The sequence below is a fragment of the Sus scrofa genome, chromosome 15, assembly GCF_054392235.1.
Source record: "Sus scrofa isolate SSC_HxYL_T2T_F1_AM1 chromosome 15, Sscrofa_HxYL_maternal_Yorkshire_Landrace_v2.0, whole genome shotgun sequence".
Lineage (NCBI taxonomy): Eukaryota > Metazoa > Chordata > Mammalia > Artiodactyla > Suidae > Sus > Sus scrofa.
In genome coordinates, this window is record NC_139397.1 from 134,836,267 (window position 1) to 134,849,456 (window position 13,190).

Here is a 13,190-nt window from a genome sequence, read left to right on the forward strand (position 1 = left end):
AATGAGATCGCAGCCAGCTCCACCTATCCCGCCCACACCCTTCACCCGCAGAGTTTAAGGCAGCCACATGTATCTGTGTTTACTGTGTGCCAGGCGCGGTGCCAGGACCGGGGACACACCATGACTAGGCTGTGCCTCTGCTCGCAAGGAACTCACACCTTAGTGCCGAGAAAGACATCTGAAGAGACTGTTTAAACCTGAACCGCTGCAAATGCAGTGCAACGAAACAGCAGGAGGATGGGGAGCAACAGGCGGACACCTAATACCCCAGGGTCGCCGTGGGAGGGACTGGAAGTGCTTTCCGAGGGAGGAGTTGGGGAGGGAGGCATCGTTCTGGTGAAGGTGGTCTGTGCACCGGTAAAGGAAGCTGGGGGGTGGGGCAGGCGCCTTACGGAGAGGGGAAGGATGGGAAATGATGGGAAATGACGCTGCCCAAAAGTGAGGGTGAGATAAGAAAGCTCTGTAACCAGACCAAGGGCGTGGCCTTTTTCTTGGAAGCACCGGGTGCCATTAAGGGACCTCAGGGAACACTGAACTGGAGAGGGGCAGCCCCAAAACTGGTAGCCCCATATTGGAGGCTAAATCTGAGATATGGAGACATAAGACTCTCCCTCTGGGGAACCCACAGCTGTGGTTCCAAAGAGAGAGGATGAAGACTTGAACTGGGGCAGAGGCAGAGTGAAGAATGAAGGGAAGGATGTGAATAGGAGGTGAACTTGGCAGGAAGCTGTGGCTGGTTGACTCTGGGGGCACAGGTGGGCGGGGAGGGGAGGAGAGAGGAGAGGGGAGGGGAGGGGAGGGAGAGGGAAGGGGAGAGGAGGGGAGGGGGAGGGGAGGGGGGACCTGAATTCTGGCTTTGGAGATATACTCTGTGAAAGTGTCTCTAAGGGACCCTGGTGTGGTTCTTTTTTTTTTTTTTTTCCCTGGTGTGGTTCTTAGTTGTGCATTATTTGCTTGTTATACACAGAACAGAAGGAGCAGGCACCTGGTCCAGCACTGCTGGCAGGAGTGTAAGCTGGTGAGACCTCTTTGGAGAATGATTTGACTATATCTATCGACAATATTTTGGGAGGTTCCTGTTGTGGCTCAGTGGGTTAAGAACCAGACATAATGTCCATGAGGATGTGGGTTTGATCTCTGGCCTTGCTCAGTGGGGTAAGGATCTGGCTGGCATTGCCACGAGCTGTGACCTGGATCTGACATTGCTGTGGCTATGGTGTAGGCTGGCAGCTGCAACTCTGATTTGACCCCTAGCCCAGGAACTTCCATATGCTGTGGGTGTGGCCTTAAAAAGAAAATAAAAATGAAAAATATTTTTTAAGAGTTCCCTCTGTGGTGCAATGGGATCGGCAACGTCTTGGGAGCACTGGGACACGGGTTCAATCCCCAGCCCTGCCCAGTGGGTTAAGGATCCAGTGTTGCCATAACTGTGGCTTAGTTTGTAGCTGTGGCTCGGATCCGATGTCTGGCCCTGGAGCTCTGTGGGGAGGTGAAAATATGTGTGTGTGTGTGTGTGTGTATCCACACACACATGTGTATATGTATATATGCATATACATATGTTTTTTTGAACGCAGATACGTTTTGATCTAGCAATTACACTTTTAGGAATTTATGTGGTAGATTAAATGTACATATACATATATATATATATAAAACCTTGTATGTATAGGTATTTTTGGTTTTTGTCTTTTTAGGGCCACACTTGCGGCACATGGAGGTTCCCAGGCTAAGGGTTGAATTGAATCGGAACTGCAGCCACCAGCTTACACCACAGCCCACAGCAGTGCCGGATCCTTAACCCAGAAGCAAGGTCAAGGATCGAACCTGAGTCTTCATGGATACTAGTCAGGTCTGTCACCACTGAGCCACGATGGGAACTCCAAAACCTTGTATGTATAAGTATTAATTGCATCCTTGTTGGTAATAGCAAAACACCTGATATAGCCTCAGTATCCATCAGTAAGGGACTGGTTAAATAAATGTTGCTCTGTCTATACCAGAGAATACTATATAGTGATTTAAAAAAAAAAAAAAATGAGGCATCCTCTAGTGACTCAGTGGGTTAAGCATCCAGCGTTATCACTGCTGTGGCTTGGGTCACAGCTGTGGTACAGGTTTGCTCTCTGCCCTGGGAACTTCCCCATGCCGCAGGCGTGGCCAAATAAAACCCCACAGAAAGCTGAAACAGTCAGTTTTCTAAATATATTACCAAAGATAGAAATCACAAATTCCATTTCTTTCCTTCAAAGAATCGTTGCATGCCTACTCTGTCCCAGGCACTAGGGTATGTAGTGAGCAAAACAAACACTGGAAAAAGCAGACATTCGCAAAGGAATTACACAATCAATATTACAAAAGGAGAAGTAGAAAGTGATAAATAATTTAAAAAATTCTTTTCTGCCAGTGCCCTAAGATCACTTCTAATTGCAAAGGGGGAAAAGTGCCTTTATAGGGGCAATAGCTAGCAACCACCCTCTTAATTAAGGGATCAAACTTCACATCATTCATGATGAGATAACTTGACATTATATACCTGATGCCAGGCAGTGTGAAGTACACAGCAACACCTTTGACCATGCTGCTCAAAGTGTGGTCTCCGGGGGAGTTCCTGTTGTGGCTCAGCAGCTTAAAAACCCGACTAGTATCCATGAGGATGCAGGTTCAATCCCTGGCCTCTCTCAGTGGGTTAAGAATCTGGTGTTGCCGCGAGCTGTGGTGTAGGTTGCAGATGTGGCTCAGATCTGGTGTGGATGTGGCTGTGGCTGTGGTGTAGCCTGGCAGCTGCAGCTCATATTCGACCCATAGCCTGAGAACTTCCATATGCCACAGGTACTGCCTAAAAAAAAGCAAAAAAAAAAAAAAATGTGGTTCCTGGGCTGGCATATTAGTACCACATGGGAACTCTAATGATGTAGAGTCTCAGGCCCCACCCCAGATCCATGGAATCAGAGTCTGCATTTCAGATAGATTCCCCCAGTGATTCTTTTTCTTTTTTTTTTTTTCTTCTTCTTCTTCTCTTTTTAGGGCTGTACTCCCCCAGCATATGGAAGTTCCCAGGCTAGGGGTCAAATCGGATCTGCAGCCACAGCATCTCAGGATCTGAGCCACATCTTGGACTTACACCACAGCTCACAGCAACACCAGGTCCTTAACCCACTGAGTGAAGCTAGAGATCAAATCCACATCCTCATGGATACTAGTCTGGTTCATTACCACTGAGCCACAATGGGAGCTCCTCCCCAGTGATTCTTAAGCTATTACAGTTGGAGAAACACTGGCCTTTGTCAAATATTTTTGAAAAAAAATTGTTTAACCAGAACTTAACCAAGGGTTTAAAGGTATTTTCAGTTTGTGGGAAATAGAAGAGGAAGAGGAACAGTTGTCATACACAAACAAAGAGACAAATTCTTGACTCAGGTAAGTAAGTGTTTTAGAAAAAATTGGGGCAAGTATATTAAATGTAAAAGATACTGCAGAGGGACTTCCACTGCGGGGTTCTCCAGGTTAAGGATCCAGTGGCCTTACCCCAGTGGTGGCTCAGATTTGATCCCTAGCCTGAGGGTGGGGCAAACAAACAAACAAAAACACTGAAGAGACATAGCAGGCAAATGAAATGCATGATCTTAATTTGATCAAGAATCAATGAAACCAGCTGTTACAGTCCTCCTGGGAAGAACTGGAGAAATTTGACTGTGGATTGGATAGAAGATGATATTAAAAATAATTGTTGGTTTGTTTGTCTTTTCTAGGGCTACACCCGTGGCACATGGAGGTTCCCAGGCTAGGGGTTGAATCAGAGCTGTTGTTGCCGGCCTACACCACAGCCACAGCAACGTGGGATCTGAGCCACATCTGCAACCTACCCAACAGCTCACAGTAACAGCAGACCCTTAACCCCCTGAGCGAGGCCAGGGATCAAACCCGCAACCTCGTAGTTCCTAGTCAGATTCATTAACCACTGAGCCATGACAGGAACTCCCCAAAAATAATTGTTAATTTTCTCAGTTGTGACACTCGTGTTACAGTTGTGAAGGAGATTGTCCTCGTTCTTAGGAGATATGCAACAAATATTTTGAGCTGAAGTAACGTCCTACTTCTTATATGTAATATGTAAGCAAGTGTTATACATACATAATACTTGCCTATATGTATATGGCAAGTGTCAATTCTTGAGTCCATGTATATTTATCATTAAACTATTATACTACTATTTATACTTTATTTCTTTGGCCATGTCTGCAGCACGTGGAAGTTCCTGGGCTAGGAGTCGAACCCACACCTCAGCAGTGACCTGAGCCGCTTCCGTGACAATGCCAGATTCTGGCTCAGGTTTGATCCCTGGCCCTGGGAACTTCCACATGTCACAGGTGAGGCCTAAATAAATAAATGTTTAAAAATTTTTTTAAAGTAGCACCTGCAGTGTGTTTACTCTTCTTACCAGACAGTGCGTGAGCTCCCACATACGTGGCTGCACACACATGTGCACACCTAAGTACCCGGGGTCTCTAGAGCTCTCAGGAAGAAGTGGTCAGGAGAAGCAGCAGTCAGGAGAAGATGTGCCCCTTTCCCGTCCTGAGTGAGAAGCCCCCTGGGATCAGGGTTCAGAAATGAAGCCGTGGCTTCTGAGAGCGAGCAGCGGAGCAGAGTCCAAACGCACCGGTTTATGGCAGCTCATAAAAACTCCAGGTGGAGCCAATGCCCCTGAAGGAGGGACAAGAAAAGCATTGCGCCCCCTCTGAGCGAGTGACCGCCAGGGGCGCTAGGGTCCCATCTGTTTGGAGGGGCCCTAAGTCTGAACCCCTGGCCCTGCACCCCTGGGTCCAGGGCTTCCCCACCCCAGGGCCACTCCCCCAAGGAAAGAGGGAGGACTCTGGAGCCCGCTCCTCTGGGTTGGGAGGAGAAAGGGTCCAGGCGCCCCGCCTTTCCTGGCAGGTGCCGTTCACCTGCAGCGGGGGGCCTGGGTCCTGGGCAGAAACACATCGCACCCTCCGGGGCTCTCTCGGGTGCCATGGGTGGGGCGCATGGGCTCTGGGCGTCAGGCAGTCGCTGGGCTCCTGGCTCCCAGGGACCAGGCTGGCACCTGCCTCCCCACCCCCTCACCCATTCTCTCTCTCTCTCTCTCTCTCTCTCTCTCTGGGGCCCTATCTTCCCTTATATGGTGAAGGCAGTTCCTAGAGGAGGGGGGGTGGGGACAAAGGTCGCTGTCCTCCAGCCAGCTTGCCACAACTCCTGAGATCTCCCAGGTGGCAGCTGCCTCCCCTAGACAGGTAAGACACCCGTGGGGACACATGGGAACCATAGGTGGTGGGAGAGGACAGGACAGGGTCCCCTGCTTCCGGTGGGCAGCCAGGGACCTCCTACTGCTCCTTGGCCCTGGTGCGAGGGAGAGGCTCGGTGCCCTGGAGTGTCTGGTAAGGGCAGGGAGCCCAGTGCGTCTTCCTGGGCCTCCAGGGAAGGACTGTGCAGGTTCCACCTCAGACAACTGTCCTTTCAGACCCGCACCTGCCGCCAGCCCCCACCCCACCTTGGGTGTCAACCATCCCTGATTGCCTTGGCCTTGGGAGAATCTGGAGACGCAGGACTTCTAGATTCAAAACCCTCCAGTCCTGGGCCATCCAGGCTACCTACTTACCCTGGCCTCACTCTCCCCTTCCTCCCCCGCCCCCACCTTCTCTTTGCCCCTTTCTTCATCATCTGAAACGGTGTCTTTCTCTGGGTCCCCACTCCCTCGACACTCCTGGGACCTCAAGTCTCTCGTCTCCTGGAGACGAGGCTGCGAGCAACAGCCAACTGGGATTGAATGGACAAGTGCAGAGGGGGGCTGGTGGCAGCAGGGCGCACAGCCCCGGTCCACACTGGGCCACCTTAGCAGGCACCTCCGCCCCATCTCTCCTCCACCAGGACCCGTCCCCTTGCCTCACCAGGCACTGTGGCCCCATTCAGCTGAAATGGGGGAGTGGCTGGAGAGGTAGAAGCCAAGTTTCCATCAGGATCTTGGGACGTACTGACCACCCTTTTCCCAGAAGGGCAGTGCAGGCCGTGTCAGGTCAGGAAGAGACGGAGGCTGCAGGCTGAGGGCTAGGATGTGTCTGCTCCCTCTGCTCTCATGGGCCTGACAAAACGGGGGGTGTCCTTGTCCGGGGACCGCCATAGCGCTGTCCCATTCAGACCGCGTGGCTAGGGACTTCGAGCAGCGACGGTTTTCCAGGGCTCTCTGGAGCCCGAACTCCGAGGACAATAGAGCAATGAAAGGAAAGATGCGATCTGGGGCAGCAAGGACCCTAACTCCCTTCAGGGCCCCCAAGAAGTTCCATCCCTTTTATTCTGCAGTTGAATTTTTAAGCTTTAAAAATATTTATTGAGGGAGTTCCCGTAGAGGCTCAGCAGAAACAAACCTGACTAGTATCCATGAGGATGCAGGTTCGATCCCTGGTCTCGCTCAGTGGGTTAAGGATCCGGCATTGCCACAAGCCGTGGTATAGGTCACAGATGCAGCTCGGAGCTGGTGTTGCTGTGGCTGTGGTGTAGGCTGGCAGCTGCAGCTCTGATTTGACCCATAGCCTGGGAGCCTCCATATGCTGTGGGTGAGGCCCGAAGACCCCGTCCCCAAAATGTATTTTTATTGAGCACCTACTATGTGCCAGGGGCTGGGAGCTACAAACACATCTAGGTTTGACCTCAGGGACCTCCCCAACTGATAAACAGATGCACAGACTGATAAACGAATCCATTCATGGCCACATGGTCCGGGGACCAAGGGAAGTATCCATCCAGAACGCCTTGGGGTCCCTGAGGAGGGAGGGGTCCCTGGTCTACCTCTAGCTGTAGGATTCTGGGAAAGTATCTCGTTGTGCTTTTTTTTTTTTGGCCGCCCTGTGGCATATGGAGTTCCTAGGCCTGGGATCAGATCCCAGGCACAGTTGCAACCTAAGCTGTGGCTGCGGCGATTTTGGATCTTTAACCCACTGGTCTGGGCCAGGGATCAAACCTGTGTTCCAGCGCTCCAGAGAGACCACCTGTCCCGCTGCGCCATGGCGGGAACTCCCTGGGAAGGCATTTTGGAAGAAATGAGATCCAAACTGAGTCCAGAAGACCAAGTGAAGAAAGTTGGAGAGGGCACTGGAAAGGAAAATGAGAGGGGAAAGACGGGACACAAGGGGACGGTGAGAGGCGGAGTGGAACAGCAGGCAGCTGGCTGTCACTAGAGGCAGAGGAGCTGCCGGCGGTGCTAGAGGCAGACTGGAGAGGCGCGAAGGTGGACAGAAGGGCAGGAGAGGGAGGGGTCCAGGATGCCACGCTGATGGCTGACTTTGGGGTCAGGGAGTGATGGTGTCCTTCCTCAAGGTGGGGACAGGGAAGAGAGGGGACCAGGAGTCAGGGGGGAGCCAGTGACCTCAGGTGGAGAGAAGATATCACACAGCCAAACCCAGGGCTGTGTGGTCGGTGGTGGGACCCCTATTCCTCCCAGTAGAGATGAGAAGCTGGGAAGGCCCCACGGGGCGGGGGGGCAGGGGGGGAAGAGGCGCACAGAGGCCTGTGCTCCGACCAGCATGGATGGGGTGGGAGCAGCTGGCAGGTACCCAAGGGGGCACTGCTGCAGTATGAGTCCACCTCTCAAGGCTGCCCTCCCAGAATCCCCTCGCCCAGGCCCGTCCCTGTCCAGGCTGCCGGGAGGTCCCCAATCCCCATTTCTCGCTAGGGAGGGAGAGCACCAGCTTTTTCAAGCCCCTGCTTGCCTGAGTTTCTGATGCTCTGATGGGCAAGAAGGGCTTCATCTGGTCTACCCTCTATCCCTCCTGCTGCTCCCTCCTGGATTCAGAGCACATTCTTGAGGAGGGGTGGGCTGTGGCAACCACCTAGTCAACCTCCCACCTCATAGATGAGGAATCATGGCCCCTGATCCTACAGCTAGTGAGCATCAATCTGTTTTGGTGGAAAGGGGGATGTGGGCGAAGGTGGTGATTGAGATAAAATAGAAAATATTTTCCTCCTTTGTATCCAAATTGGTTCTACAGAACCCAGAGTCCTGGGAGCCTCAGGGTCTCTGCTGGTTAAGAAATACCTCATGAGAGTTCCCCTTGTGGCTCAGAGCTAATGAACCTGACTAGTATCCATGAGAACACAGGTTCGATCCCTGGCCTCGCTCCGTGGGTTAAGGATCCAGTGTTGCCATAAGCTGTGGTGTAGGTCAAAGACGTGGCTCAGATCTGGCATTGCTATGAGCTTCCATATGCCGCAGGTGCAGCCCTAAAAAAAGAAGAAAGAAAGAAAGAAAGAAAGAAAGAAAGAAAGAAAGAAAGAAAGAAAGAAAGAAAGAAAGAAAGAAAGAAAGAAAGAAAGAAAGAAAGAAAGAAAGAAAGAAAGGAAAGAAATACCCCATAGAGGAGGCCTTGACCGGCAGGGGCAACAGACAGGGCCCAGGCACATGGGGCTCCTACAAGCGCAGCTCTGGCGATTGACAGGTGGCCCTGACCTGCTGGTGGGGTTGCTAATCAGAGGCTGGGCAGGGAGACCTTGCCCCCAAGTTCCAGAAAGCCAGGGAGAGGGGTCACCCCTCTGGACTCAGAAGAGGGAGTTTACCAGCAGTAAAAGGCCAGATCATTGTTCCAAGAGGTGACTCAGAGTCAAGGTGCAAGGAGAGATTAGATAGATTCCAGCTGTCAGTGCACTGAGGTGGGGGCCGCATGACCTTTCATTCATTATTCATCAGTTCAAGGAGTTTACGGAGCGTGACTCTGTGCTGGCCAAAGTGGTAGACTCCGTGGGGAGTAGGGTGGCCTCCAGCCTGGTGGGGAGGGCCAGGAAACCAGGGACACGAAGAACTGCGGACAAGTGGCTCTTTGCCCTGGCTCAGTGGAATCACTGGGGAGTTTTAAAAGTACCTATGCCCCACCTCCCAAAAGGCAGAAAATAAAGGCCCAAACCTGGGCCCCACCCTGGCCTAATTAAATCAGAATCCCCAGAGATATGGATACAGCTGAGCATCAGAGCATCAGTGTTGTTTAAAAGCTCCCAAGGTGACTCTGATGAGTAGCTGGAATGAAGAACACAGCTACAGGTCAAAGGAGAAGAACCATAAAAGATACCATAAAAGAAGCTTGAGAGATTAGTGTTTAGAGGGTGGTTCACGGTAGAAGGATTTATTCATTCATTCATCCATCCATCCATCCATTCCTCCACTCAATCACTTTCACCCACATGCCACCCAATCACCCACCCACCCATCCATCTACCCATCCATCCATCAGCCCATCCTCCCACTCAGCAAAGGGCCCGCAGTGCTAGATGCTGGGGATTCGGTCCTAAACAAACAAACATGGCCCCACCTCGGTAGGTCCACCTCTTGTGGGCCACCAGAACTGTAACTGAAGGGTGTTTAGGGGTAGCAAGAAACAGGAAAATGTTTCATGCACTTTTTTTTTTTTTTGGTCTTTTTGCCATTTCTTGGGCCGCTCCCTCTGCATATGGAGGTTCCCAGGCTAGGAATCAGAGCTGTAGCCACCAGCCCACGCCAGAGCCACAGCAACGCCAGATCCTCAACCTACTGAGCGAGGCGAGGGATCGAACCCCAAACCTCATGGTTCCTAGTCGGATTCATGAACCACTGAGCCACGACGGAAACGCCTCATGCCCTTTTTTATTGTGGTAGAATACACATAAGATTTATCATTTTAACCACTTTAAAGCATACAATTCAGCGGCATTCAAAACATTCACAATGTTGGGCAACCATCTCCACTCTCTGGTTCCAGAAATTTTTCCTCATCCCAGATGGAAACTCCATAACCACTAGGGTCACTCCCCATTCCCCCCTCCCACCTAGACGTTGACAACCACTAATTGCTGGCTATCTCTATTTTGCCTATTTTGGATATTTCACATAAACGCATTTATACAATATGTAGCCTTTGTGTCTGGCTTCTTTTACTTGGCATCATGTACTCAGGGTTCATCCACGTTGTAGCGTGTATCATGCTTCTTTTCTTTTAATGGCTGAATCTATTCCATTGTGTGAATGGACCACTTTTGTTATCCATTCATCTGTTGGTGGACATTTGGGTTGGTTGTTCCACCTTTTGGTTATTGTGAATAGAGCTGCTATGAACTTCATGTACAAGTTTTTGTTTGAACACCTGTTTTTGGTTTTGTTTTTGTTTTTTTTTTTCAATTCTTTTGAGTGGGTGCATACATTTTGCAACTCTTATTTATTCTTTGTTTTCTTTCTCTGTTTTTCTTTCTTTCTTTCCTTCTTCCTTCCTCCCTCCCTCCCTTCCTTCCTTTCTTTTTTAATTTATTTTTTTTGGCTGCAGCCACAGCATGTGAAAGTTCCCTGGCCAGGGATCTAACCCATGCTAATAGAATCCCAAGCCACTGCAGTGACAATGCCAGATCCTTAACCCACTGTGCCAAAAGGGAACTCCCTCTTTCTTTTTGTATGATACACGTATTTTTATTATTTATTTATTTATTTCTTTTCTTGTCTTTTTGCCTTTTCTAGGGCCCCTCTCACGGCCCATGGAGGTTCCCAGGCTAGGGGTCCAATCGGAGCTGCAGCCGCCAGCTTACGCCACAGCCACAGCAACGCAGAATCCGAACCGTGTCTGCAAACTACACCACAGCTCACGGCAACGCCGGATCCTTAACCCACTGAGCAAGGCCAGGAATCGAACCCACCACCTCATGGCTTCTAGTTGGATTCGTTAACCACTGTGCCACAATGGGAACTCCATATACATGTATTTTTTTTAACCAGACATGGTTTTGATCAAAAATTTTCAGGGAGTTCTCATTGTGGCTCAGCGGGTTAAGAGCCTGACTAGTATCCATGAGGGTGCCAGTTTGATCCGTGGCCTCACTCAGTGGGTTAGGGATCTGGTGATGCTGCAAGCTGCAGTGTAGGTCAAAGATGCAGCCTGGATCTGGCATTGCTGTGGCTGTGGCGTAGGCTGGCAGCTGCAGCTCCAATTCGATCCCCTAGCCCGGAACTTACATATGCTGCAGGTGGAGCCCTAAAAAGAAAGAACATTTTTTTTTCAGTAAGAAAAATTGTTTGGGGCTAGGTCAAGAAGGGCCTGGAGTGTCAGGCTAAGGAGTCAGGGCTTTTTTTCAGCAGGTGATAGAGAGTCAGGGTGGGTGTTTGTACCGGAGAGGGACAAGATCACAGCTGGATGGGAAGCCTGGAGGCTGGGCCCTCTGCCAGTCAGGCCGTGGTCTCCTGGCACCGTCGTGAGCGCTGCACTGGAAGAGCAAGCTGAAACCCAAGGTGCACCCAGCTCTTCTTCTTGCTCTGACCCCGCTTCTCCCGCAGGCTCATCCACCATGACCAAACTGAACGCCCAGGTCAAAGGCTCCCTCAATGTCACCACGCCCGGGGTGCAGATATGGAGGATAGAGGTGAGCGCCTGCCTGGGCAGGAGGCGGGCACTGTGGGCCTGGGATGGACCAAGGGAAGTAAGAGCCCTGGGATTACTCGACGGTCCTCCATCCCGCCCTGCTTGCACGCGAACCCCTGGTACCTGTCCCCAGGTGCCATCCCCAACCCCTCCTCAGGCATCAGCCACGTCCTCCCGCTCCTCTTCCTCCTCCCCTTCTCACATCCGTTCTCCTTCTCACATCCGTTCTCCTTGTCGGTTGCCCTCCTCCTCCTGGCTCTGCCTCTCCCAATACTCCCTTTGGTTAAGAGAGGCAGGGAAGCCTGGGGTCCTGGGGGATCGACCCCTCTGACCCCCCCTTTTCTCTCTAGGCCATGCAGATGGTACCTGTTTCTTCCAGCACCTATGGCAGCTTCTTCGACGGTGACTGCTACATAGTCCTGGCTGTGAGTCGGGGGTGGGCTGGGAAGGGGGCTGGGCAGAGGGCAAAGTGCATGGTAGCAACAGGGAGGAAATTTGATGCTGGGGGCAATAGGAACTGCAGCCTAGCTTCACCCCAGGAGAGCATTCCATAGGTGTGCCCAGGTGCCCAGCCTAGAGGTAGCTAGGATCAGGATGCAAGAGGCTCTCCCTGCCCTTGGGCCATGGAACTCCTAGCTGAGGTGGCATCGTGGATTTACAGTCTTGAGAGATCCTCTGAGGTAGTTGGATGTCACCCTATCTTGAGTCCATAGTCCCCAAATCCACAATCAACTTCATTTCACCTTGGTTTCTTCCACATCCTGTATTATAAATGCATTTGTATTTTCCCTTATAGTGATTAACTTTTTTTTTTTTTTTTTGCTTTTTAGGGCCACACCCATGGTATATGCAGGTTCCCAGGGCTAGAACCAGCCTAGGCCACAGCCACAGCAACTTGGGATCTGAACCACATCTGCAACCAAGGCCAGGAATCGAACCCAGCAAGGCCAGGGATCGAACCCGAAACCTCAGAATTCCTAGTCGGATTCGTTTCCGCTGCACCACGATGGGAATTCCTATTGATTCACTTTTAAAACTTAAATCCATGTATTTAAAAACTTAACTCAATATTGTTATCGGGAATGGAAAGCAATGCCCTGTGTCACAAACGAAAAGCAGCTATAAAATATTTCCACAATCATTTCATACATACACCTGCTTGTATACCCCCCAATCCCCTCCCAGACCTCTAATGGTCTGTGCACATCACTTTGGGAAATGCTGCCATAGTTGAAGTTATCTCAAGATGAAATGAGCAAAGCCTGGAGGGAAGCCACTTGCCTCACGTTGCAGAGTCTGACAGAACCGGGGCCACAACCAAGGGCTCCTAACCACCAGTCCCATGACCTGTCCCCGTGCCAGGCTCCCCTGTGGCCCAGGCCCCATGAGTAGGGGAGAGCATGCAAAGAAGGGAGGTGGGCAGAGGGCTATGGGAGCCCGGGACCTCGGGTACACTGGACATGCCCTCTTCCTAGATCCACAAGACGGGCAGCAACCTGTCCTATGACATTCATTACTGGATCGGCCAGGACTCGTCCCAGGATGAGCAAGGAGCAGCTGCCATCTACACGACTCTGATGGATGACTTTCTGAAGGGCCGGGCTGTCCAGCACCGCGAGGTCCAGGGCAACGAGAGCGAGGCCTTCCGAGGCTACTTCAAACAGGGCATCGTGTATGGAGGGGCGCTGATATAGGCTGGGGCGTGGAACCAGGGCAAAGGAGGGATACCTGAGCCTGCGGGGCAGACCTGGGACGGGGAAGGGAGTCTGAGGCTGTGGGCAGAGCCCGTGAGCG

The 13,190-nt window shown here is 51.4% G+C and overlaps 2 protein-coding genes across 2 annotated transcripts in view; both read left to right on the plus strand.

The window, feature by feature from the left end:
• The window catches only part of PNKD (PNKD metallo-beta-lactamase domain containing), a 160,917-nt gene that overhangs the window by 112,226 nt on the left and 35,501 nt on the right, over window positions 1–13,190 (plus strand). The gene's annotated exons all lie outside the window — the stretch shown is intronic.
• VIL1 (villin 1) overlaps window positions 5,178–13,190 on the plus strand; it is a 29,867-nt gene continuing 21,854 nt past the window's right edge. The window contains 4 exon segments of the mRNA NM_001444847.1: window positions 5,178–5,270; window positions 11,312–11,397; window positions 11,747–11,821; window positions 12,872–13,068. Coding sequence (NP_001431776.1) covers window positions 11,323–11,397; window positions 11,747–11,821; window positions 12,872–13,068 — 347 coding nt within the window. The 5' untranslated portion in view covers window positions 5,178–5,270; window positions 11,312–11,322.